Here is a 24,736-nt window from a genome sequence, read left to right as displayed (position 1 = left end):
GATGCATATGTCTATCTTGAGCATATGGTGCCCAGAATTCAGGGACTACATCTGTTGGTCTTTGCGTCCTGACAGTCTTGGTCAACATTTGGCACAGCACGTGCCGTTCCCTAAGGTTTGCCGAATCATTGAACTGAATGTAATTAGCCCTGAGTAAGGATCATTCTAATTAAGAAGTACTTCTGCGCGTGGAGCACTGGGTGTTATACGCAAACAATGAATCATGGAACACTACATCAAAAACTAATGATGTCATGTATGGTGATTAACATAACATAAAAAAAAAAAAGAAGTACTTCTGCATCTTCTGTAAGGTACCCCAGAGATATTTTATGAGGTTATTTTATTGAGCTATCATAAGAAACAACCAGTACGAATTAAAGCATCAAATAAAGGGACCGATATTTGAAATACCAGTTTAAATGATAAACACTACTACTTTAAAATTTTTTTTAATTTTTTATTCAGTTAGCCAACATATTACTTTAAAATTTTTGAATTTATATTTGATTTCTTTAAACCCTATATCTGAAAATCCAAAAATTGTCAAGAAGCAAATTGCAAATTACACCTTCCATTCCCTCCAGGACTCCTTTGAAGAGAGAGTCTCTGAGGTTATGAGTTTTTAGATCTTTTCTTATGGGAAAGACTGGAGAACTGAGAAACTTAAAGCTAAAGCATTAGGATCTGGTGACTGAAAATCACATTAAGTCTGGGTGCTGGGTATATGGGTGTTTGTTATGTAATTCTCGATATTTTCCAGTGTTTGAAAAACTTGCTTCTCTCATCCATTCACACTACACATACATTTTCATACTCAGGCAAGATCAAGCCTGAAGAGATAACCTGTCTTATAATCAGTAAGAGGTGCTGTTGGCAATAAGTAAGAAAATTTGGGGCAGGTAAATCATACCTCTCCTTGGCTCTCAGTTTATCTCTATATAAAATGGGGGGAGGGAACTAGATGGTTTTGGGGGCCCTTCTACTTCTAATGCCTTACTAGTCTAGAGAAGTAGGGGGCACCTATTCACATTTTAAAGGTTTTCTCTTTATAAAGGATTCTTTTCAGATTTCCTGCATTTCTTTAGTGCATTTAAAACTATGACTTGGGGGATGCCTGGGTGGCTCAGTCAGTTGAGTGTCTGACTTCGACTCCAGTTGAAGATCTCAGGGTCCTGGGATCGAGTCCCGCATCGGGCTCCCTGCTCAGCAGGGAGGCTGCTTCTCCCTCTAACCCTCAGCCCACTTGTGCTCTCTCTCTCTCTCTCAAATAAATAAATAAAAAATAAAGTCTAAAAAAAAAAAAAAACAACCCATGACTTGGTTTACCAAAATCTGGTTACTATATTTTTATTATTAATAAAAGCAGCTAATACTTGTTAAGCAAGTTCAATATGCCAGGCACATATAAAATGTTTTATACAGATTATTTGATTTAATCTGCCCAATCCAATAACACCAGGAGATAGATACCGATATTGTCCCCATGTGTAGATAGGTCAATTGGCCCCCCTAGGCTATCTAACCTGCCTAAGCAACACTGGAGTTCAAACTCTCTTCAATGCAATCTATGACTCTAGAATACTGTTAATCCTGCATTTCTCACAGATGGGCTGCTCAGATCAAGGTGTGTTCAGTGGTCCTTCCCTACTTGAACAGTCATGGTCCTCTGTGCCTCCCTGCCTTCTCAAGTGGGGTGACCAACCGGGAATGGGGTAATTCCTCTGGTTTCAACTTAATTTCTGTGGCATAACAGGGTCATATTTTCATTAAGAAATTCTTTCTGATCTTTCCTGGACAAGTAACAGTGGATTTCACTAGTTATTTTGAGTCACTGGACAATGATCAGGTGAGCAGAAAAGGGTTCAGATTTGCTTTGAATTCCTAATTTAGTTCTTTGGGTCTATCATCTAAATTTCACAGCATCTACAGCAAGACTTTACATTATTTTGCAACAGATCAAGGTAAAAAGAACGCCATATGCAGGAAAATCATGTAAGATTAATTTCACATCTTCATAATGTTCACATTCATTATTTTCACTTTTTCACAAGAACTGTGTGAGGGGGGCAAGTCAGGAATTATTTACCCACCTTGCAAATGAGGAAAGAGTCACAGAAAGGGGAGGTGACTTATTCTAGGACATGGACCGGTTAGGTCCTAGACCTAGGGTTCTTTCTACACTATGTCACTTCCATATGGAAAAAGGGCCATCAGACTCAGGTACTTTTTGGCAGACAGAAATAAATGGCAGTTCTACCAGAGGCCGTGCCATGCCCGGCTGTGGCCGTGGGGCTCCCTCTATAACTAGCAACTATGCTACAGGATGAGGATAGTAGGACCGACCATGCCCCCTACTCATACCTGTGCGGTGTGATAAAGAAAGTAGAAGTAGCCAACAGCTGTGGTCCAACCAGATAAAACTTTTAGGCGGGAAGTTAAGTGACAAGTAAATTTGTGTGCCTGTGTGTCTGTGTGTGTTTAACTGTTAGGTGCTTTTGATATTTTTAAAAAGGTTACTTGTGGAAGTCAGACCAAATAGCAGGAAGGTATTACAGCAAGATGGATTTGGGAAGGGACCAATCTCACTTGAAACTCCATCAGACACCTAATCCTCATCAAGAAGAGAACCATGTTCCAGGTAATGAAAGAGATCCTGAGAGGTCTCTAGTGGCCACTCAGATGTCTTAGTGACTGTTGGGAAGAACTGAGGCTGTGATTATTTTCCTAATTTTTATGAATCTGGCTCCAAAAAAGGACATAATTGAGTATGTTCACATAACCTTAGATGGGAAGGATTGGGGTTGTATACCTTCTGAGGTGACTTCTAGTGCATTGATTCTAGTAAGCCAGAGAAACACAAGGAGATAGCAAGTAAATTACTAATAATATATTCAAGTGAAAGAAAATGAAAATACCCAGTATTGGATGGTTGTGGTAAAACAAGTACACACTTATACTTCTATGGTAATGTAAATTTGGTATGATTTTTGGAAAGAGATCTGGTCTACCTATTGCCACATCTGTAATAGTCGCTTATTCTTTTGACTCACTAATCTTAGTCTTGAGTCTGTCCTAAAGTGGCATTTCTCAAAACGTTTTTTGCAGAACCCTAGGCCTTGAGACAGTTTTTAAAACTTTTTTGTGCCATGGATCCCTTTGGCATTCTGATGAACCTTTAGACCCCTTTTTAAAATAAATATTTTAAATACATAAAATTGATAGGATTCCAAAGGAAACAACTGTATGATACAGTTATCAAAATGAAAAATTGTGATACAACAATATATATGCTTATTTATGGATGTATTAAATAACAAGATTATATTAAGGTGGGTCTAAAACCATTGTATCAAATCAAATATATTATCTCAAATAAATTATATTTTAAGGTATCTGAAACAACTGTATTGTAATATGAAAAAAATCTGATTTCTTTTGGTGACAAAGTCACTTACTGCACAAAAATTGCTGTGGTTTGTCACCTACATTGATAATTGAAGGAAATTTAATTAGACATAGGTAAAAATAAAGGTATAATATTCTTCCATCTAAGTTCACCATAAGAACTTCTGTCCTAAGAACAAAAGGTGCTGTGGTCCAAGGGCATGCTCTGGCTCTCGGGGATCTCAGTGCAAGTTTGTAATCACTTTACAGGCTCTAAGAAGACCCATTAACTTTTCACAAAAAAACAAAAAGTCAACAGAACCTTTTTTTTGATAACTTTCCAAAGAACTTGGAGAAACATCATCCTAAGGAAAAAAATTCAAAAGGAAAAAAGCTGTATGCATGAATATTCTTATTATAATTTGATCTACAATGGCAAAAAAAAAAAATAACCTTAAAATTGGCAACAACCAATACAAGTGGAATGACTGGGCAAACAGGAATACATCAACTTGATTAAAGTTATAAGGACTATCTCATAGAAAATATATCTGACGTAATGTTAGATTAATAATGATATATGGTATGCTATCATTACAAATTTGTGTAATATATGGGCTAGATGGGTATGAGAAATAAAATGAAAATGGGTTATAATGTTAAGGATGGCAGAACATGGCTAATTTTTTTCTTTTATGTTCCTATAATATGTAAAATTATTTTGAAGAAATTAATGGGTTGATAGCACACTTAGGTACTGACCCTTTCGTTTAAAAATGTTTACTGAATGTTTGTTCCTAGGCATTCTTTGGAGGTACAAGGATAAATAAGATATGGTCCTTGTCCCCCCAAAGCTAGGAACAAAACAGACACCTAGTATAGGGGTTCTACCACTCTGCCATAGGACTCTTGCTGATAAATGCCACAATTTATCACTGCATCCTCTAACTTCCATTTTGATCCTACAGAAGTCATTGGAACTTGGAATTTGCGAAACAGAGAGCAACTCAGGAAAAGGAAAGCTGAAGCACAAGAGAAGCAAAATTTGCAATGGCATTTTGGGTATAGTATCATTGCAAGGGAAAAGGAACTGATATTTGTCAAGTATATGCTGCGGGTCAAGTAGTGCTGAGTGCTTTTACATACTATGTTTATCTTTCCAACAATCCCATAAATTGGGAGCTGTTATCCCTATTTTACAAAAAAAAAAAAAAAAAAAGGAACCAAGTCTTCAAAGGTTAAATCTCTTGCCTAAAGTACATAGCTAGTAAAGGGGTTGGAACAGAATTTTATTCCTGTTCTTTTTATTTTTTTTAAAGATTTTATTTACTTATTTGTCAGAGAGAGAGAGAGAGCGCACAAGCAGGGGGAGTGGCAGGCAGAGGGAGAAGCAGGCTCCCTGTTGAGCAAGGAGCCCGATGCGGGACTCGATCCCAGGACCCTGGGATCATGACCTGAGCTGAAGGCAGATGCTTAACTGACTGAGCCACCCAGGCGTCCCTATTCCTGTTCTTTTTAAATAAAAGCCCCAGGCAGTTGAATTATATTGTAGAGAGGTCTGGTGTTCTATTACTCTGGTGATATAAACATAGAAGCATCTTGTTGGGAGCAGGAGATAACTTTGAGGAGAACTTCAAGTTAGTTTTCCACGCTTTCAATTAGTAAAATCCTAATTGAATGAGTGCGTTAACTCTCCATGGAGTAAACCATGGAAATAAGTGATGGAAGAGTAGGAGTTTTTAAATCTCCAAGCAAAGTCACCTGTATGTAATCTCAGTGGGGGAGTACAAGACCATGATTATAAATGAGGCAGCTTCTAAGTGCATCCATTTAGAATAGGAGTATGAAAACAGAGGTACTTGGAGATGCTTGGAGATAGAAATGGGGAGTCCAAGGAGCCAACGTGCAACACCCATCTAAGCCAGAGTATCTCAACCTGGGCACTGTTGATGCTGTGGGCAGGATAATTCTTTGTGTGGGAGGCTGTTCTGTGCATTGTAGATGTTTAGCAGCATCTCTGGCAGCTAGAAAGTAATAGCACTCCCCCACCCACATTGTGACAATCAAAAATGTTTCCAGACATTGTCAAATGTCTCCTGGCATGGGACATGGGGAGGGGGGTGATGAAGGGGCAAAATTGCCCCCAGTTGAGAACCACTCATCTAAACACTCTTATATTTTTATTATTGTTGTTGTTGTTGTTAAATTAGCAGTTAGATTTGCATTTCTTCATTGCTGCAAAAATGTTTCTTTCGATGGCAAAGATAAAATAGGTATACATATTTCCAAGCATCGTTTAAAAAAAAGTACAACCTAGATGTTTTAGCACTTTTCTGGAGAAAGGGCACCTCTCACCCCAGTGGACTGCGTTACCGGCTATTCTGCTACAGCACCAATCAGCTCACATATGATTGGTAAATAGGAGAACGATGTCAGTATAATATAGAAGTTGTATTGGTTCGAGATTTTTCCCAGTCAAAAGGGAATGCAATTCAAACCTTTGGTGGGAAAGGGAAAAGCCTTCAGCTTGGCTGCTGCATAAGCAGGGTCCTTTTCAGCCTGTCTCCAAGGCTCCTTCCCCAGAGGACAGGACTGGCCCTGCACAGCTCTCCACATGTAGGTTGCACTTGCCCAAGCCCTGTGCCCAGCCCAAGGGCAGCCCTGCTGGCTCAGAGCACCACCAGCATTTGCATGATCTCAGCAGCTGAAAGCCTGCATTTACACTGCTGTTTTGTGTATTTTTGCTATGCCCCAGGCAGCCTCCAGCCAGGGTAAGCTGCCTGTCTGTACTACTCAATTTATCTCCCGGGTACCCATTATTGTTTTTGTTAGTGTTAAAAAGTTGCACAGGGGTGCCTCCATGGCTCAGTCGGTTAAGCCCCCAACTTCTGATCTAGCTCAGGTCTTGATCTCAGGGTTGAGGGTTCAAGCCCCGCATTGGGCCTACTTAATAAAAACAAACAACAAAAAAGTTGCACAGGATTTGAGTCATTTGCCTTAACTCTATTTTTCCCCACAAGCACTGTACTTTTAGTGTATGATTTTGAAGAAAGGTTTTCCAGGAATTACGTTATATTACGTTATAGCAGAAACTTCTATACTCGAGTCCTGTGGCGGGTGACTCTATTGAAGAATATCCTATTAGCTCCCCTAATTCCATACTCTCCAAGCAATGTTCTGATCATTACTTGGCTTCTCAAATACTTGCTACAGAGAAAGAATTACATTCATCTGTTAGTCCAAACATCCTCTGCTATGTGACTCTGCTTTTCTCACTGTTCACTTAAAAATTGGTCTTTAGGTTTAATATTAGTCTCTCTGAGCTGGTTGATGAGTTCTATCCCTGATAAATGGAGTTAGTCTCAGTGTGCTGATAGAATTGGGTTTCTGAGCTTGCTGGGTTGGGGCGGGGGCAAGGCTGAAAAAGTCACTGAAGTAGATGACACCTTGGTGAGCCTCTTGGCAGCTGGCTGGCCATGCTCTTGTGACACATCTCTATATTACTGAGGGCTGTTCTTACTACAACATACCACACAGTGAAACCTTATTGGTTCCAGAGAGAAGCAGGGGAGTGTAATGGTTGAGAGCCCTGGCTGTTAAAGCCAGAATGCCTAGATTTGAAGCGTGGCTCCCCCACTTCTAGCCAATTGGCCTTGAACAAGAAAGTGCCTCGGGTTTGTCATCTGCAAAATGGAGATAATAATAGTATCTGCCTCATAAGTGGATGATGTGAAGATTATACGAGATAACAGAATAAGTAAATTGCTCAAAACAGTGCCTGGCTCATAGGAAGCCCTGTGCTTCCTGTATTAATATGAATACTAATTTATAGTTGAATAATTCATTCATCCAAGTTATTATATGCAATTTTTTTTAAGATTTATTTATTTATTAGAGAGAGCGAGAATGAGAGAGAGAGAGTACATGAGAGGGGGGAGGGTTAGAGGGAGAAGCAGGCTCCTCGCTGAGCTGGGAGCCCGATGGGGGACTCGATCCAGGGACTCCAGGATCATGACCTGAGCCGAAGGCAGTCGCTTAACCAACTGAGCCACCCAGGCGCCCCTGCAATTCTTTTTTTTAAATTAATTTATTTACTTTTAGAGAGAGAGAGTGCATGAGTGGGGGGAATGGGTGAGGGGAAGCAGACTCCCTGCTGAGCAGGGAACTCAACATGGGGCTCAATCTCAGGACCTTGAGATTATGACCTGAGCCAAAACCAAGCACTGGATGCTTAACCCACTGAGCTACCCAGGCGCCCTTATTATATGCAATTCTTTCAACAACCACCTGAAGTTGGACAGATACCATTTACTCCATTTTACCTATGAAGAAACCAAGGCACAGAGAGTTTAAATGACTTGTCCATGATCACATAGCTGATCAGTGACAGAGTCTGGATTAAATTTTAGGCCACATAGATATATTTGCATCTTTTGAAAAACTACCATGAAGAACATGGAACATAACTCAGAATCCCTCAGATAGAGATCTACCTAACAAATTATTTAGGATTTAATATCTAGGATGAAGTAAGTGTTTCCTGAAAAAGTCACATACACCATCTTTTAAAAATCTGACAGTAAGGACTTTATAAATTATCTTGTGTCCTTTGTTACTTGGAATGAAACTCTAAAATGCTGAAGCGTCATCCTATCATTTTTACACATTTTCTTCTGTATTATTTTAATACTTATTTTTTACTGTCTTATTACATATGTAACTTTTTAAATTGATTTCAAACTGGTTTTTGTGAGGCAACCTTTAAAAAAAATTTAACTATGGAAATCTTCAAACATAAACAAAGGTAGAATAGGGTACCCATTTAAGTATGCAAGGAATTATGAGCACTGCAGAGACATAGGAGCACTGGTTTTATCTAGTTTGCTAAAAGAAATACAAATATTTACTATAAGAATATTCCCCCAGAAGTAATGAGAGTCTGAGGCAGGCTATGTTCCTCACCTAAAAGCATGATCCTCATCATAAACCCTGAGCAAGGAGAGCATTTCAGCCTGTGATCTCTAAGAAAAGGCTCCACAGAGCAGGTAGCCTGGAACAGAATTTCAATAGGTTTAGAAAAATGATGAAATGTTTATTTATAGTACCTCTTCCTCCCCACGCCCCCAGCCCGTCTGCATTAGCCATCTGTATTCGGTGATGGTGCTGTACCCAACAACTTGCCATTGCCGCAATTTCCATGCGTATCCTTTTATCTTTTAGATCCTTCATCTAGCTATTAATTTGGAGTAGGTATAATATGGCCACTCATGCCTTTCCACCAGGCTTCTTTACTTCCAGAAATGGTTTTGCAGCCTTTGACCCAGCTTACAGTACATCTCATTTGACATGTATCGCGGCTATTTAGGATTCTGTACACAGGACGCTGAATTAGATAAGCAATTAGATATACATCTTCTGTCTACAGCCTGCACAGACAAGGAGCTGTGCCTGGATTGCAGATCTAGAAACACAATTGTATCCGTTGGCCCAGGGCATAGTGGGACTAACTCACACAGACTAAACCCAAAGAGACTACTGTATAAACCAGCATGCCAATCTATTCTTTTATAACATGAGTTATACGTTTCCCATAGCCAATCTTTAAGTGTATGCTCTCAAACACACACATGCGCTCTACACTCACCAAGAAGATTCTGTGTGAGCCAGGTGTCAGAGACAAAAAGTCCCCGAGGGACATTTCATCTCCTGACAATGGAGAACATCTAGCACTACTCCTTCATTTTACAAACAAGGAGGTTGAGGCCTAGAGAGATTAAGCGATTTGTCCATGGTCATGCAACATGGCAGGCGGGAGACCTGGGGCTGTTACCGCAAAGCACTTCTTCCAATCCTGTAGCCCCGTTGCTGACACTAACTCTGATCTTCCACAGAGAGAAAAAATACAAGCGGCAAAGGACAGGAAAAGGAAATAAAAGAGGCAGAAAGAGACAACAAAATACAGAACTGAAGGAGGAACCTCAGTCACAATTTCAAAAGGACATGATGGAGAAAGCACTGGCACCTATGGAGAAAGAAACTGAACCGCCTAGGAGTATAACTGAAGTGCTGTCTCTGGTAGCCTCTCCCAAAAAAGTTGTGCTTGAGAGACAATTTTCTGCAGTGGATCAAGAAAGCATTATACATCAGGAAAATTCTTCTGAGTTACAAGAAACAATGGTACAAAACCATCCTTCTGAAACATGCCAAGATGTGGCTGAACCTGAAGCCCTCTCTCCTAAAATATGCCAAGAAACAGCTGTACTTCAAGGCCATCCTTCTAAAATGTGTCCAGATATGGCTGAACCTGAAGCCCTCTCTCTCACAATGTGCCAAGAAACAGCCGTATTTCAAAACCATCCTTCCAGATTGTGCCCTGATATGGCTGAACCTGAAGCCCTCTTTCCTAAAATGTGCCAAGAAACAGCTGTAGTCAAAGTCCTTCCTTCTAAAACACCTGAAGACATAGCTGACCTGGAAGGATGCTCTCTTGAAGCATTCCCCAAACCAGGTATGCCTAAAAGGTATGCTCTTGAAACATACCCAAAAAGAGCTGAACCTGAGGAATACAATTCTGAACCAGATCAAGGAATGGCTGAGGTTGAAAGCTTCTTTCCTAAAACAGAAGAAATAGTTGCGCCTAAAGACCTTTCTACAAAAACACATGAAGAAAAGGTTGAACCTGAATACTTCTTGTATGAAACATATAAAGAAATTGCTGTGCCTAAAGCATCCTCTCATAACACAGTCCAAGAAATGCCTGCTCCTGAGGAATATCCACCTGAAATATATCAAGAAACACCTGGGCCTGAGGACTGTTCACCTGAAATATACCAAGAAACACTTGGGTCTGAGGATTGTTCACCTGAAATATACCAAGAAACACCTGGGCCTGAAGACTATTCACCTGGAATATACCAAGAAACACCTGGGCCTGAAGATCTTTCTACTAAGGCATATAAAAATAAGGATCTGCCTAAAGAATGCTTTCCAGAACCATACCAAGAAACAGGTGGGCCCCAAGGCCAGGATCCTAAAGCACACCAGGAGGATGCTAAGGATGTTTATACTTCTCCTCGAGGTAGGGTGTTTTATTGGGATAAGTCAGTGACACTGCCACTTAATGGGGTTTTGGTCCCCATTTATAATTAGAGCACTAACATAGATACATCTCCCTCAGAGTGGTGATTTATAGCCTTCTTTAACAATCGTAGAGTATCTCCCGTTATCGTAAAGGATATCATTAATGTCATTAGCCAGTTTCAAGTAAAAAATGTTTTTCACCCAACCAATGTCTGTTTGGCACATTTATGAAGAATTAAAAGAAAATAATTGGTGAAAATATAAGTGTGTATAGTAGGTATTTGACATACTTTCCATTCTGGGAAGCTTTAGCCAGTGAAGTGAAATGAACCCAACATAAGATGAATTATGTACAAAATATTTTAAAGAACAATCAAGTTTAAATTAACAAGAAAGCTTCAGGAATACAGTTTTTCTTGAGAATGAAAATTCCCCAGCAAACTAAAAGCAAGTAAGTTCAGGGTACAAGGTACCAAGGGAGTTATAAAGGTACAAAATATGATCCTGTTACTGAGGAACTCATTTTTGTAGGATTTATCAGGTTTGCCAAAACCCCTCTCTATTTCAATGTCTGTTCCTGAAAAGCTTTCTCCTAAGCATAACACTTTTAAGATAATGTGATCTTTCTTCAGTTTGACTTAAGCGAGAACCTCGATTCCCTTTGTACAATACCGTAGACAGTGTAAGGGCTGAATCTACCAGACCAGAGTTCTCCCCAGGGAATTGTTTTCTAAAGAAATCCCTCTGGTAGCTTATTTGTTCTCGTTCCTAAAAGATGAGTGCAACAAAAGCATGGGGTTAGTTGGGTTCCCACAGGTACAGGTTTTGAAGAAATACCTTGAAAAAATTAGAGTAAAAAGCAGACAGGTGAAGCATGGGCCTGTGCCGACAGGAGCCCCTGCTGGAGAAGCAGCTCTCATCCACACAGGGCACCGTTCTAAGAGGTTCATTCTTGCCAAGGTTAATGTGGGCAATTAATTCATGCTTTTCTTGTTTCGGGGTTTTGTCTGGCCAAACGAATGGAAATATGTACCCTTTTACTGATTAGAAAATATTCATAATAATGAATTAGGAATGTTCATTATGATAAATGAGAGCAATATGTAAGTGAATATAGAGTAAGTCCACTCTAATACCATCTCCTATCTCTGATCCTCATCCGGAAGGTTGTTTTCCTTTGTTTTAACAAGTGAGATAGTAGAATACATCCTATTCTGTAACCTGCATTTTTTCACATACAATATATATCATGGCCATCTTAATGACATCTTTCGTAACAGTTGTATGGTATGGTGTTATATGTGCAATAATTTGTTCAACCAATCTTTGAAATGACGAACATTTATGGCTGCCAAGTTTTACTATTATAACAGTGTTCAATGAACATCATTGGAAGTAACATTTATTGGGCACTTTCTATGTGCCAGAAACTATTAAACCTTTTGTGTGAATTATTTTATTCAATGTTAAAAGCCCTACTAGAAAAACAATATTATTCCCATTTCATAGATAAGGAAACTGAGGCACTGGAAGCTTAAGTTTGTCTGATTATATTCTTGGATAAATCCCTAGAAATTGAAATGCTGGGCCAAAGTGTACCCACATTTAATGTTTGGATACATTCAGTCAGACTAACCTCCACAAATATTGTAGCAACCCACACAAACCAAGAGTTTATATGTGTCTTTCCTCTAGGCCCTTGCCAATACTTCATATGATTACATTTAAAAAACTTTTCTGGGGTACCTGGGTGGCTCCTTTGGTTAAATGTCTGACTTGATTTTGGCTCAGGTCATGATGTCAGGGTCCTAGGATTGAGTACCACGTCAGGGTCTGTGCTCAGCAGGGAGCCTGCTTGAGGATCCTCTCTCCCTCTCCCTCTGCCGCTTCCCCTGCTCTTGCCCCCCCTTCTCTAAAATAAATAAATCTTTAAAAAATAAAAATAAAAAACCTTTTCCTATATGTTAGGTTAAAAAAAACCAAAACCAAACAACTGAATTGTTTCAATTTCCACTTTTTAAATGACTACTGCTACTAGGCATTAGTATTATCATGAATTTGAATTTCATGACTGTTATAAATTTGAATTTTTTCTTTTGAGACTTGCCTGTTCGAATTCCTGTTCCATTTTAAATTTGATTTTTTTGGATTGATTTTAAAAATCCCTATATAATAGTTATTAAGCTTTCACCTACATATAAGTTATAAATATTTTCCCTGTTGTTTTTGGTTTAACTTTATTTATAGTGGTTTTTGTCATCTACATGATAAGATTTTATTTATTTATTTATTTAAAGATTTTATTTATTTTTTGACAGAGAGAGAGACAGCGAGAGAGGGAACACAGCACGGGGAGTGGGAGAAGGAGAAGCAGGCTTCCCGCTGAGCAAGGAGCCCGATGTGGGGCTCGATCCCAGGACCCTGGGATCATGATCTGAGCCGAAGGCAGACGCTTAATGACTGAGCCACCCAGGCGCCCCAATTTTTAATTTTTATTTATTCAAAACTGTCATGATTTTAATATTTAGTTATTCAAACCAGTCATTCTTTTCCTTTATGGTTTCTGGTCTGTGTTCTGCTTAGAAAGGCCTTTCTAATCCTAAGATTATAAAAAACATTTTATTGTTCCTACAACACTTACGGTATTTTAATATTTAAATCTTTAATTCATCTGAGTTTTTTTTCTCTAGGTAGTCAATTGTTTCAATACCATTTATTGAACCTATTTTCATATTTTATTTTACAGAAATGAGAGAAAAACCCAAAGCAGAAGAACCAGAGATACCAGCAATTCCAAACGTTGCTCAAGAAATTCATCCAGAAAATGACGTCTTTAGTTATGTTTTGTTTTAACAATGCTCAACCATCAATAGTTGTGCAAGAAAATACACATCTTAATATATTATGTGTGTGATTTTCTCAAAACACTGTAGATCTCTACAACACCCATTAATATTTTAAGCGTTTTTTTTTCATGTATAGACTGTATCTGGGAGAACGAAGGTGTTTTTTCAGGCTCTATTACGTAGATGATATCCTGCTAGTGTATGCGTGTGCATGTGCGTGTGTGTGTGTGTGTGTATATGTATATGTATATTGGGGTGAGGATAGTGGTGGGGAGAGACAGAAATGGGAAAGGGATGGCTGAATAACTGATCCCACCCCTTAAGAACAAACCTTTCTTTGGTTAATTCCTTTATTTTAATTTATTTTTTCCTTGGTTAATTCTTAAAAGTAGAGAAAGTATTGTCTGAACACTTAAAATCTGGGGGAGTGATAGTTTTCTTGTAAACTTTGTTCACTTACCAATGTAACAATAGCTTCAACATTTTATTCAGACTTGGTAAGCTTTTAAAGTTAATTTTAACAATTGTTCTGGGACTCCTTCAAAGATATTTTGAGGTGATGAGTGATGAATACAGTTTACTGGAGTGTTTGAATTCTGATTTTCTCTTTTTCCTTTTTAAATATTGTATTTGTGCAGAATGTATATTAAATCTTTATTACACGTTTCACCATTACCAGGGGTTTAATCTAGTCTTGTGAGGGGAATAAAACAGAATATAAATAATAGTAAATGCTAGTGTCATTTGAAGAGTAGATACAATAGAGGAAACACTCACTTTTTCTTTTTTTTTTTTTTTTGCTGGAGTGACCTAAAAAAATTACATCTTCAAGGAGCCTTGAAAGATGGAAAAGATTTGTACTGTAGGTGAGGATTGTGGCTTTATTGTATTGTATGCGACACAGAGAAGGATGAATTCAGGGCATATTCAAGAGAACTACATGCAAACTACAGCTGATGCACGGTCCATGTGGAATAGCAGGCTAATAGGCTAAAAATCTCATATTATTAGAGTGGACAGAATTTTGCATACCTAAGAAGTATGTGTTAGGTAATGTGGAACTAAGTAAGACTTTTGAACGATGCAGTTTTAGTATTTTAAGAATATCTATCTGGTGATAATGGTCAGGGTTAGCTGAAAATGAAAGAGACTGGGGGCAGGAATAGGAGTTATTCTGGGTGGGAAAATATCTGAAAACTGCAGTTTTCCATCTATTAGTACAGAAGACTCAAAGTCAAGGATATTTTTACAAGTAAAGGTTTAGTTCAGCAAGGACACAATTTTACAAGCTCTCCATATAGGTACAGAGGCACTGTGCTAGGTACTAGGCTAGACAGCGAAGAACAAGATAGAATCCCAGTTCTCACAAGCATTCACAGTGTAGAAAGAGGTTCTCAACCCTCAGGATCCATTAGAACCACTGGGGAAGATTTCAAAATTACAGCCGTCCAGACACCTCCCCAGAGATTCTGATTTACCTGTCTAGGATGGCATCCAAGCATATACATATTAATTTTTTAAATTGCTTTTTTGTTTTAAATATTTTTGAGAAATAATTTTAGAAATTATAGAAAACTTTTAACGAGAGTACAGAAGTTTATACCTCTCACCCTGTTTATCCTAATGTTAACATGTTCTGTAACCATGGTCCATTCATAAAAACTTATGAAATTAAGACAGTGACATTACCATTATTTGGATTTCATTAGTTGTCTACTAATGCCATTTTTCTGCTTCAGGATCCAGTCTAGGATACAACATTGCATTTAGGGTATTTGAAAAGCTCCCCAGGTGATTCTAATGTGCAGCTACAGTTGAGGGCCACTGGTAGAGTGGGAGGTTACAATGCTTTTCCCTCCTGTTTGCACCCACTCCCCCCACCAACATTACATTTTTTTCCCTCCCGGGATATATTTATCATACAGGGATTACTCACACCCCGTTATATTAGTCCAGTGACATATTGAGGGCAGCATTACCATATAATAGTCATTTACATCTGGATGGCACTTCAGAATTTATATTTTCATATACACTTATTTGATTTGCACAGGAGTCTGTGAAATGGGCGGGTCAGTGATTATCATTCCAGTTTTACAGATGAGGGAATAGCCTCAGAGAGGCTGGGTACTCACCTAAAGTCACATCTAACTTCTTCAGTGCTTTTCATGCTGGGTCTAATCTTAAGAAATCTTGTCTCAATTCACCTGCCAGAGTGGGTCAACATTAGAGGAAAAAGAGTAAATGGAAGTTTCATGTTCTAAGAGAGTTGCATTAAGATGAACCATAAGACACTTGCATAGGCATAAAGGTGAAAGAGATGGGGAAGTAGATGGAATGAGGCATATAGTACATTAGAAGGAGAGGAATCTTCTCTTCTTACCTCTTAGGACCCTTTCTGCTTGTCCTCTTACCCCCCTCCCTGTATACACACAACCTCTGCTTTCTCACTATTCTCATTCAAACACCAGTGTGCATCTAAACATTTTCCAGTTCTCTTCTTTGGCTTTGAACCTTGAGGTCACAGAATCAAAAGTTTTGCCACCATTTACCCCTACTTTGTGCTACTTTCCTCTCATGGTAGGTACAATAGTGGTTCTTAAAAATCCATGATTCCTATGCTTTTAAATCTAAAATTATGCATGAGAAGTCCCAAAGCTTTAATTGCTTTTCAAAGGGATACTTCATCCAAATGGAAGATTAAGAACCATTATAAGGAGAAGTGTCTCTCTAAGTGTAGGCTGATGACCACCTATATTAGAATCATTTAGGTTTTTTTAAAGGCAGATTCCTAGGTCTCACCTCCAAATAAACAGTTGCCTTATAAACTACAAATAATCAGATATAACTCTAGAAAGGATAATAAAAAGCCTCTCAGATCACATAATAAAAGTGCTACATATTTAAGTTCCTGTTTTCCATAAAAAGAAAATTTACCTTTGAAATTTAGATGTAGCAAGCTGCTTCATCAGTGTTTCCAAACCTCCTTTGCATCGCAGTACTGTCACACTCGGTAATGCGTTATTTTGCATGATTATCATTAGATAATGATATCTAGGGTCAGGAGGGCAAATACCTCTCATTTTCCGCACTAGTCTGTCCACAAATTAAGCGAGACATTACTTTCAACACCACCATCTAGTGGCAAACGCAGCTATTACGGCCCCAGTTTTATAAAGTGTATATAGCTCAATTGTTCTCAAACTTGTTTCTGCAGGAGCACAGATTAATGGCATTCCTCCTGGCAACAGATTAATAGCATTCTTTTCCAAATTTTCATGGACAGAGGACAGAGAACACATATATGAATTTGATCAATTTTAAAGTGTGTGTTTTATTTTTATTATTTTTTTAAAGATTTTATTTATTTATTGGAGAGAGACAGAGATAGCGAGAGAGAGCCGGAGCAGGGAGGGGAGGGAGAAGCAGGCTCCCCGCTGAGTGCAGAGCCCTTACATGGGACTAGATCCCAGGACCCTGGGATCATGACCTGAGCCGAAGGCGGACGCTTAACTGACTGAGACACCCAGGCGCCCCAAAGTGTGTGTGTTTTAAACCACAACCCTCTCTTTATATCTTTGGCTGGTTGTTTTCTACTAGTGATTTATAACTCCACGACAAATGAAAAGGTTTAGCAACAGATGTTCATGGTTGAGCTTTTAAAATCTGTGGACTTCCACGCTTTTGAATATTTCATATTGCAAGCCATATGTTCCCCCCACCCCAAACAGGATAAAAAAAAAAAAACCCAGAAACAGAATTATATGTACAGAGAAACTTGATATAGGGGAGAGATGACCTTACAAGTAAGTAGGTGAAGGGATAGTATCGCTGCAAGGATAACTGGTCATCGCATGGGATGAAAACAGGATTCTTGTTGGCTCTCAACTTTTCATAGCTGCCCAGAAACAAAGATCACAATCTCTCCCATGTACATGGCATATTGACTCTCAATTTCATTCTTGCTTCAGTTCCCGCGTGGTATGGAACACAAAAAAGTCCCCACCTCTTAACCCCTATTCCAGTGTGACGCTCCCCATCCATTAGACGTGAAATAAGGCTTACTTAGGGTTCCTTGCTGACAAAACATCGTTTTTATTGTGGAAAAATTGGGAGTACACAGAAGTATAAATAATCATGTACATTCCCACCACTCAAGAATTTCTAATTTCCTAACATCCGATCGTTGTGCTATGTGGTAACTGCATATACATATCCTTTTTAAAATTCAGAGTCATTCATTGGACACGTAGGTTGTTTATATTAATGTTTGAGAGAGCCATCTCAGTGCGTAAATCTTCATCGAAGTGTCCCCCTTCGCAAGCGCGGTAATTCTGAGTCGCTGACTGGCAGGGAATCGCAGCGGGTCAGCGGCAGGGAACAGCGAGCCACGTCCGGGAGAGGAACGGAGGCCGGGAAATGGAAATCGAAACCCTACTGGTGCCACCAGCTGCGGCCGCCTACAGCGCGTCCCACTCCCCACGCATGCGCCAGGCCCCGGACCCGCACCACCCCGCCAGGGCGGCTACTGCGCAGGCACCAGGCTCGGAGACCGGAAGCGGAAGGCCTGTCGCGTCGAGTCGACACCTCAGTGAGTAGTAGCCATGCGCGTCTTGGAGGAGCCGGGGCCTCAGCCCACAGCGACCCCGTGCGGGTGCGTGAAGCCGGCTCTGGAAACAGGTAATTTCTGAGAAACCCGCCGTTCCGCACTCAAAAGAGGCCTAGGTTCAGGCCGCTGATCTGACTGTAGAGAGGGATGTAAAATGCGAGAACTTGAACCGGAGTGCGTCATTCTACTTATTGCGAAGCCACGATCACGTGCACCTGCGACCACGTGATTGTGCTGAGGCGAGCGGAACGATGTCATCTCCTGTTCTGTTCTTGGTAGCCGCGGTTGGGTTGGGCCTGGCACTGTGGCTGGAACAACCACGTGCAGTGTAACAGCCTTTCTCGCAGAGTTCTTGCTCATGTAGGAGAGATAGGATGTGAACGCTGGTGTTAGGCGGGTTAGGAGTTAATAAATACCCCCGAGAGAGAGGCATCCTGTGCTGTAGGAAGTGAGGCGGGAGATGTGGAAAAGTTCTGGGGCGAAGGGAAGAGACAGGAAATCTTTTTAAACTGGGCTTGGAAAGATGGGCATGAGTTTATTTTCACCTCATTATATAGAGCGGAATATTAACTTTAGAAATTAGAAGACACAAATGGAAGAAAATGTCTGCCATCACCCAGAGAAAAGCACTGCTAATATCCTGGTGCCTACCTTCCATACTTGTTTCAGTGCATGCACGCTAGAAAAATGGATTATGTGACCCCACTGTTTCATAACTTCTTTCTAAAACTTAAGTTTCAGGGGCGCCTGGGTGGCTCAGTCGTTAAGCGTCTGCCTTCGGCTCAGGTCATGATCCCAGAGTCCTGGGATCGAGCCCCACATCGGGCTCCCTGCTCCACGGGAAGCCTGCTTCTCCCTCTCCCACTCCCCCTGCTTCTGTTCCCTCTCTCGCTGTGTCTCTGTCTGTCAAATAAATAAATAAAATCTTTAAAAAAATAAAAAAATAAAACTTAAGTTTCATATAAATCTATGGCCGTTAATAGTTTTAAGGGATTGCACATTATTTTGCTTTAGAGATGTGTTCTAACTAACCAGTTCCCTATTGTTGGGCATTTAAGTTACTGCCAGTTTTCACTGTTGTGAAGAAAATTCTTAAGACTAAAATGTTTGTGCGTGTTATGTTTAACTTAGATTAAATTTACTGAAATTACTGTTACTTGTCAAAGGTTGTGCTCATTTAAAAATTGTTGCATGGTGCTAGATTACAGGCCTAATAGTTTGACAGGCAGGAAGGAGCAGGGCTCAGAGGTCTGTTACATAGCACCAGATTGGGGAGCTATAAGTTTGAAATACTGGATGGTACAAGGAGGTTGATTGGATTCAGATTGTAGAGAACCTTGAATACCAGGTGGCTCAGTGAGTTAAGCGGCTGCCTTCAACTCGGGTCATGATCCCAGGGTCCTTGGATCGAGCCCCACAAAGGGCTCCTTGCTCAGTGGGGAGCTGATTCTCCCCTGCCTGCTGTTCCCCCTGCTTGTACTTGCTCTCTGCCTCTCTCTCTCTCTCTCTCTGTCAAATAAATAAATAAAATCTTAAAAAAATATATATATATATGGGGCGCCTGGGTGGCTCAGTCGTTAAGCGTCTGCCTTCGGCTCAGGTCATGATCCCAGGGTCCTGGGATCGAGCCCCGCATCGGGCTCCCTGCTTGGCGGGAAGCCTGCTTCTCCCTCTCCCACTCCCCCTGCTTGTGTGTGTTCCCTCTCTCGCTGTGTCTCTCTCTGTCAAATAAATAAAATCTATAAACTAAAAAAAATATATATATATATATTAACAGTTATATATAGTTATATATTAACAGTTACAGATTTTATAAATAAAATCTATAAACTAAAAAAATATATATATAATATAACAGCATAAACTTATATATATATAAACTGTGTATAAACAGTTATATATATATATATATATAACGTCTGTTAACAGTGTGGGAAACATGGAAAATTTAGTTAGAGGGTAGCATAAGATTAAGGAACACAGAGTCTGGAGTATTGGTGTAGAGTATTTTAACAAAGGGAGGGACCTGTGCTAGGGACATGAATTATATTTTACAGTCCCGGCAGGAGGGTCAAAAGGACCGGAACTTTCTGTCAGCACTAAGACATACAGATAAACTTTGTGTACAAAAACTCAGCATTAATAACTTGTTGGCTTTTCTCTTATTACACAGTTAGTACAATTGTAGTATTGTTAAAATGAGGGAAAAGCCTAAGTAAGAGCTTGGAAAACCACTTTTTGCTGAGCACTTTGTGTGGTACTAGGTGCTTTACATATTTTTCCCGTGATATTGAAACATATTGTGAGACTCTCCCCAACCAACTGTTAATTCCACTGTGATAAGAGTTCTTGTTGTTTCTTTTATTCAAACTTAGCTCAATGTCTGGCAATTGTATGATATTGGAGTGTTTGTTAAACAAATGAAAACAAGACACAGGGATCCCATCTTATTAGGTTAGGGGTTCTTTTTTGGCCATTTTTCTTTATGGCATTTTAATGAACACCAGGATTGTTTGGCCTCCGTTTCCTCATCTTTAAGGTATTTACTGTCTTTATTCCACAGGAACATGGATGAGGATAAACAAAAGAATGCCTGTAAACATATTTGGAAAAAATTTAAAGTCATCAAAAACATACACAGTATGGAAGGGTCTTAGAATCGTAATATTGAGAGAAAAAGCAAGTCTGAGAAGATAACATGCAGTTTGATACCAGTTTTTGTGGAGTTCAAAGACAAAATAAATGAAGTATTATATAGGCATGCATATGCATGTGATAAAATTATATTAAAGGAAGTGAGTGATAAAGATCCCATTCAGGCACCTGTTTATCTCAGGGGGAAAGGATGGATTTGCCATAGGAGAGAAGCAACATAAAAAGATACATTTTGTTGGTAAAGCTCTAGTTCTTGGAATGGGTGGTGGGTACACAGGATTTCGTAGTATTATGCTCTATTATACATTTATTACATGTAATATTTTATATGTAGCCAATAATACAGTTTTAATAAGTGAAGAGTAACTAAAGGTGCTGTGAGGGACAACACCAGGCCTATAATCTTACCACCTGTGCTGGTAGGATAGACTTAATTAATGGAAGCTGGAAATAAAATGATGGTCTAGAGTGTCTGTATATCATCTCTTAAAAGAAGTAAAGTTTTCATGAGATGTGAAAAAAAAAGTTATTTGTAAATTCAAAATGCTAGTTGTGGATACCTTGGACTTTAAACAACTATATTGGTGCTGCTTGGCTTTTCTTCTTTTGAAAGGAGTTACTATTTAGGAAGAAAAAAAAAAGGATTTCTGATTGTTGTAAAAATTTCAAATATTATACAAATTACAAAGTTAAATATAAAAATAATCCAAAAATCTCAGTGTCTGTTTTTACAATATTACCACATCCGTTTTACCAAAATGTTAACATTTTGGTGAATATCATTCCAAATAGCTTTCTAAACATATATAGGTACATATTTAAATAGGTAAATGTATAAGCAAACTTTCATAAATGGGATTATATTCTTCCAGTTTTTCACTTTCCATTTTAATCAGTTTAAACCATCCTTTTTTTCCATGTAACATGAATTTTTTGAGTACCTACCCCCTTGCATGCAATGTACTAGATCGTGAACATAGCGGGAAACAAGATAGAAAAACTACCCACATGGAGCCTACATTCTCGGGGCAGAGAGCTACTAGACCAAGCCTAACCTGAAATCTCTTCTGTCTGTAGATATTTTAGTAGTATGATTATGATCCCATGCACTCCCTTTATTGCTTAAACTACTTTGTTTCATATGTTCTGTTTTTAATTGAATGCATCCTTATTTGGACATGTTTTCCCCACTATCTGAAAGTAGATCATTCCTATGAAATTTTTCATGAGCTTAAATGGCATAATGCGAAGAAGCAATTACCATTAATTTATGTGGAAAAATTGTTGAGTGTTCCCAGGCCCAAAAAATAACCTCTCAGGCTTTTCTGTTACTTCAGGACACATATCGCGAGTAGATGCACAAAATAAGTCAAAATAAAGCACAGATCCTCACAGACACAGTTCAAAGCTCTGGTGGCTTGATGCTCAGATGCTGAGTGTAGTTCCTGGGGAAGGACCTGGGTGGGGCTGATCTCACTACTTGGGGGGCACCCTGCATCTATAACAGTTTGCTGCAGAACAAATGCTGAACACTTTTCACTTTTGCCCTTTTTTTGGTAAAAGCAGACATTCTCTTTGGATTTCTTTTGATTAGCAAAAACAGGTACTGATGTAGGTCTTTTCACAAACACACAGTGGCTTAATGCAAACTTTAGAAAAGCATGAGGATGTCTGTATACAACCTCTGTCTCCTTATCTTTCATTATTCTTTGCCTTATCTTTCACACTCCAGCCAATCAAAATAGCTTGTTCCCTGCATGTGCTATGACACTTCTCATTTAATTTTGTGCATGTTATTCCCTCTGTTTTATTTTAAAATATTTTTTAAATAATTAATTTATTCTTTAGAGAGAGAGAGCTCGTATGCACAAGCATGAGCAGGGGGAGGGGCAGAGGGAGAGAATCTCAAGCAGACTCCATGCTCGGCACAGAGCCCAACTTGGGGCTTGATCTCACAACCCTGAGATCATGACCTCAGCAGAAAGCAAGAGTTGAGACGCTTAACCAACTTAGCCACCCAGGTGCCCCAATTCCCTCTATTTTAAATACCCTTTTAGCCCCGACCAAAGTCACATACCTTGGTAATGGTAACATAGAATTTGAATTATGGTCATAGTAGAACTTCTGAGAATGTCCCGTTTTTCTTAGACCTGCACTCTTTTGGCTATCTAAAGGGATATAATAATGTGTGTGTAGTGTTGAAGATATTTATATGTTTTCATGATATGTGAATCATTTTTAATAGTTGCATAACACTTGGTAGATGTTAAAACTATGAAATCAGTGCATTAAAGAAAACATGTTTTCCTACATCTTTATTTGACATTTTGACTAATGATTTCTTACCTGCTTTTCTTCTGTAGGGAATCTTTTAACTGAACCAATTGGCTACTTGGAATCCTGTTTCTCAGCCAAGAATGGTACTCCAAGGCAGCCATCTATTTGTACCCATTCGAGGGCTTGTTTGAGAATTAGAAAGAGCATCTTTAATAATCCTGAACATTCCTTGATGGGCTTAGAACAGTTTTCTCATGTTTGGTAAGTTGTTTTATAGTTAGAAGTGGTTCTTTGGGTCAGAACTTGCCCTTGAGTAAAGTACTCCAGTTGAAGGCAGCCTTGGAGTCTGTCATCCAGACCACACTTACTATTGCATGGAGTTCCTGTACCAAATTCACACACATGACTATATGCATAACTTGGATGCCCTCATGGAAGCTTGGGATCCACTGAGGGTGCACGTTCCATTTGCAGTTGGTTCTTTTTTTTTTTTTAAATATTTTATTTATTTATTTGATAGAGACAGCAAGAGAGGGAACACAAGCAGGGGGAGTGGGAGAGGGAGAAGCAGGCTTCCTGCTGAGCAGGGAGCCTGATGCGGGGCTCGATCACAGGATCCTGGAATCATGACCTGAGCCAAAGACAGACGCCTAATGACTGAGCCACCCAGGTGCCCCATTTGCAGTTGGTTCTGATTGTGAGGAATGCCTTCTATTGAACTGAAATCTGTAGATCTCGATTCTGCCTGTGGGTCATTATTCTACCTTCTGGACCAGGGGTCAGGAAGCTACAGCCCGTGGACCAAATCCATCTACCTCCCATCTTCGTAAATAAGTTTATGGGAACACAGCCACTCCCGTTCATCTATGTATTGTGTATGGCTGCTTTTGTGGTACAGTGGCAGAGTTGAGTAGTTACAGCAGAGACTGGTTGGCCTGCAAACCCTCAAATATTTACTGTATGATCCTTTACAGAAAAAGTTTGCAGACTCTGCTCTAGACCCATGAACAATTAAGTCTGTTCTTCCTAAGAGACAAAAGAGACTTTAGAAATCTGGATACTCTAAATAAAGTGTTACCTGTATTAGCACCTGTGTTATATTAGTGTTACTGTCACTTGCAATTCTGTCTCTGTCCATTTTTCCTCACTCCAGCATCACCAATATGACTTGGTCTAATTTTACTGGTGAAGACCTAAAATTAAGTATTTATTCTGAAATAGCTTATGTTTTTGTTAATTTGGAGATGTGGGTAGAGTAAAAACAACATGTGTCTGACCTAGTTTGTATGATCTTGGTTAAATTAATTAAATTAAAAACATTGCTGATATAAAAAAAATGGGTCCAGATCTATATAAAGAGATTTTTGTATCCTTCCTATTTTTCTTCTCACTCATTCTCACCCCCAACACTCTTCAGAGATTTTTATTATTAATAGCTTGGTGTATATCCTACCTTGCCTTTTCTTTTTCTTTTTTAATAGAGAAGCATAAACATACACATTGGGAGTAGGTGTTTGTTTTAAACAATGGAATATGTTTTCTTCATTTAACAGTGTATATCATGACAGTACATACAGATTTATCCTTTTTGCTTTAATGGCTGTCTCTTATTGCGAAATACAGATAGACCATGATTTGACCATGGTATATCTCTTGTTAATGGATTTTGCTATTACAGTAATGCTGTAGCAAACCTTCTTAGACACAATTCTTGGCACTTGTACATTTTTACAAATAGGTATCAGAAATGATTATATTGAGCTAGAGGGTGTGCGTATTTACAATTTTGGAGAGCTACTGCCAAATTGTGCTCTAAAAAGCTTAATTTATATATCATAAGTGTATGAAAATGACCTGTTTCCTACGTTCTTGCTAACATTAA

At 39.1% G+C, this 24,736-nt stretch overlaps 2 protein-coding genes across 5 annotated transcripts in view; both read left to right on the top strand.

The window, feature by feature from the left end:
* Positions 1 to 2,557: 2,557 nt before the first annotated feature.
* Positions 2,558 to 13,320, top strand: HEMGN (hemogen). Its single transcript, XM_032418980.1, has 4 exons — positions 2,558 to 2,641; positions 4,356 to 4,454; positions 9,281 to 10,465; positions 13,214 to 13,320. Exons 1-4 carry the CDS (start codon positions 2,563 to 2,565, stop codon positions 13,318 to 13,320), a joined length of 1,470 nt encoding a protein of 489 aa, XP_032274871.1. The 5' UTR covers positions 2,558 to 2,562.
* Positions 13,321 to 17,863: 4,543 nt separating this feature from the next.
* Positions 17,864 to 24,736, top strand: part of TRMO (tRNA methyltransferase O) — a 41,856-nt gene continuing 34,983 nt past the window's right edge. For all 4 annotated transcript variants that reach the window (XR_004301131.1, XM_032418550.1, XM_032418549.1 and 1 more), the window contains exons 1-2: positions 17,864 to 17,993; positions 22,941 to 23,115. Coding sequence is in view for 3 of the 4 variants with exons in the window: in XM_032418550.1 (XP_032274441.1) it covers positions 17,918 to 17,993; positions 22,941 to 23,115 (251 nt within the window). In the remaining variant the exon portion in view is untranslated. The remainder of the gene's footprint in view (positions 17,994 to 22,940; positions 23,116 to 24,736) is intronic.

This window comes from Phoca vitulina, unplaced genomic scaffold (assembly GCF_004348235.1).
Source record: "Phoca vitulina isolate PV1807 unplaced genomic scaffold, GSC_HSeal_1.0 scaffold21, whole genome shotgun sequence".
NCBI classification, from domain to species: Eukaryota; Metazoa; Chordata; class Mammalia; order Carnivora; family Phocidae; genus Phoca; species Phoca vitulina.
This window is presented reverse-complemented; position numbering and strand designations above follow the sequence as displayed.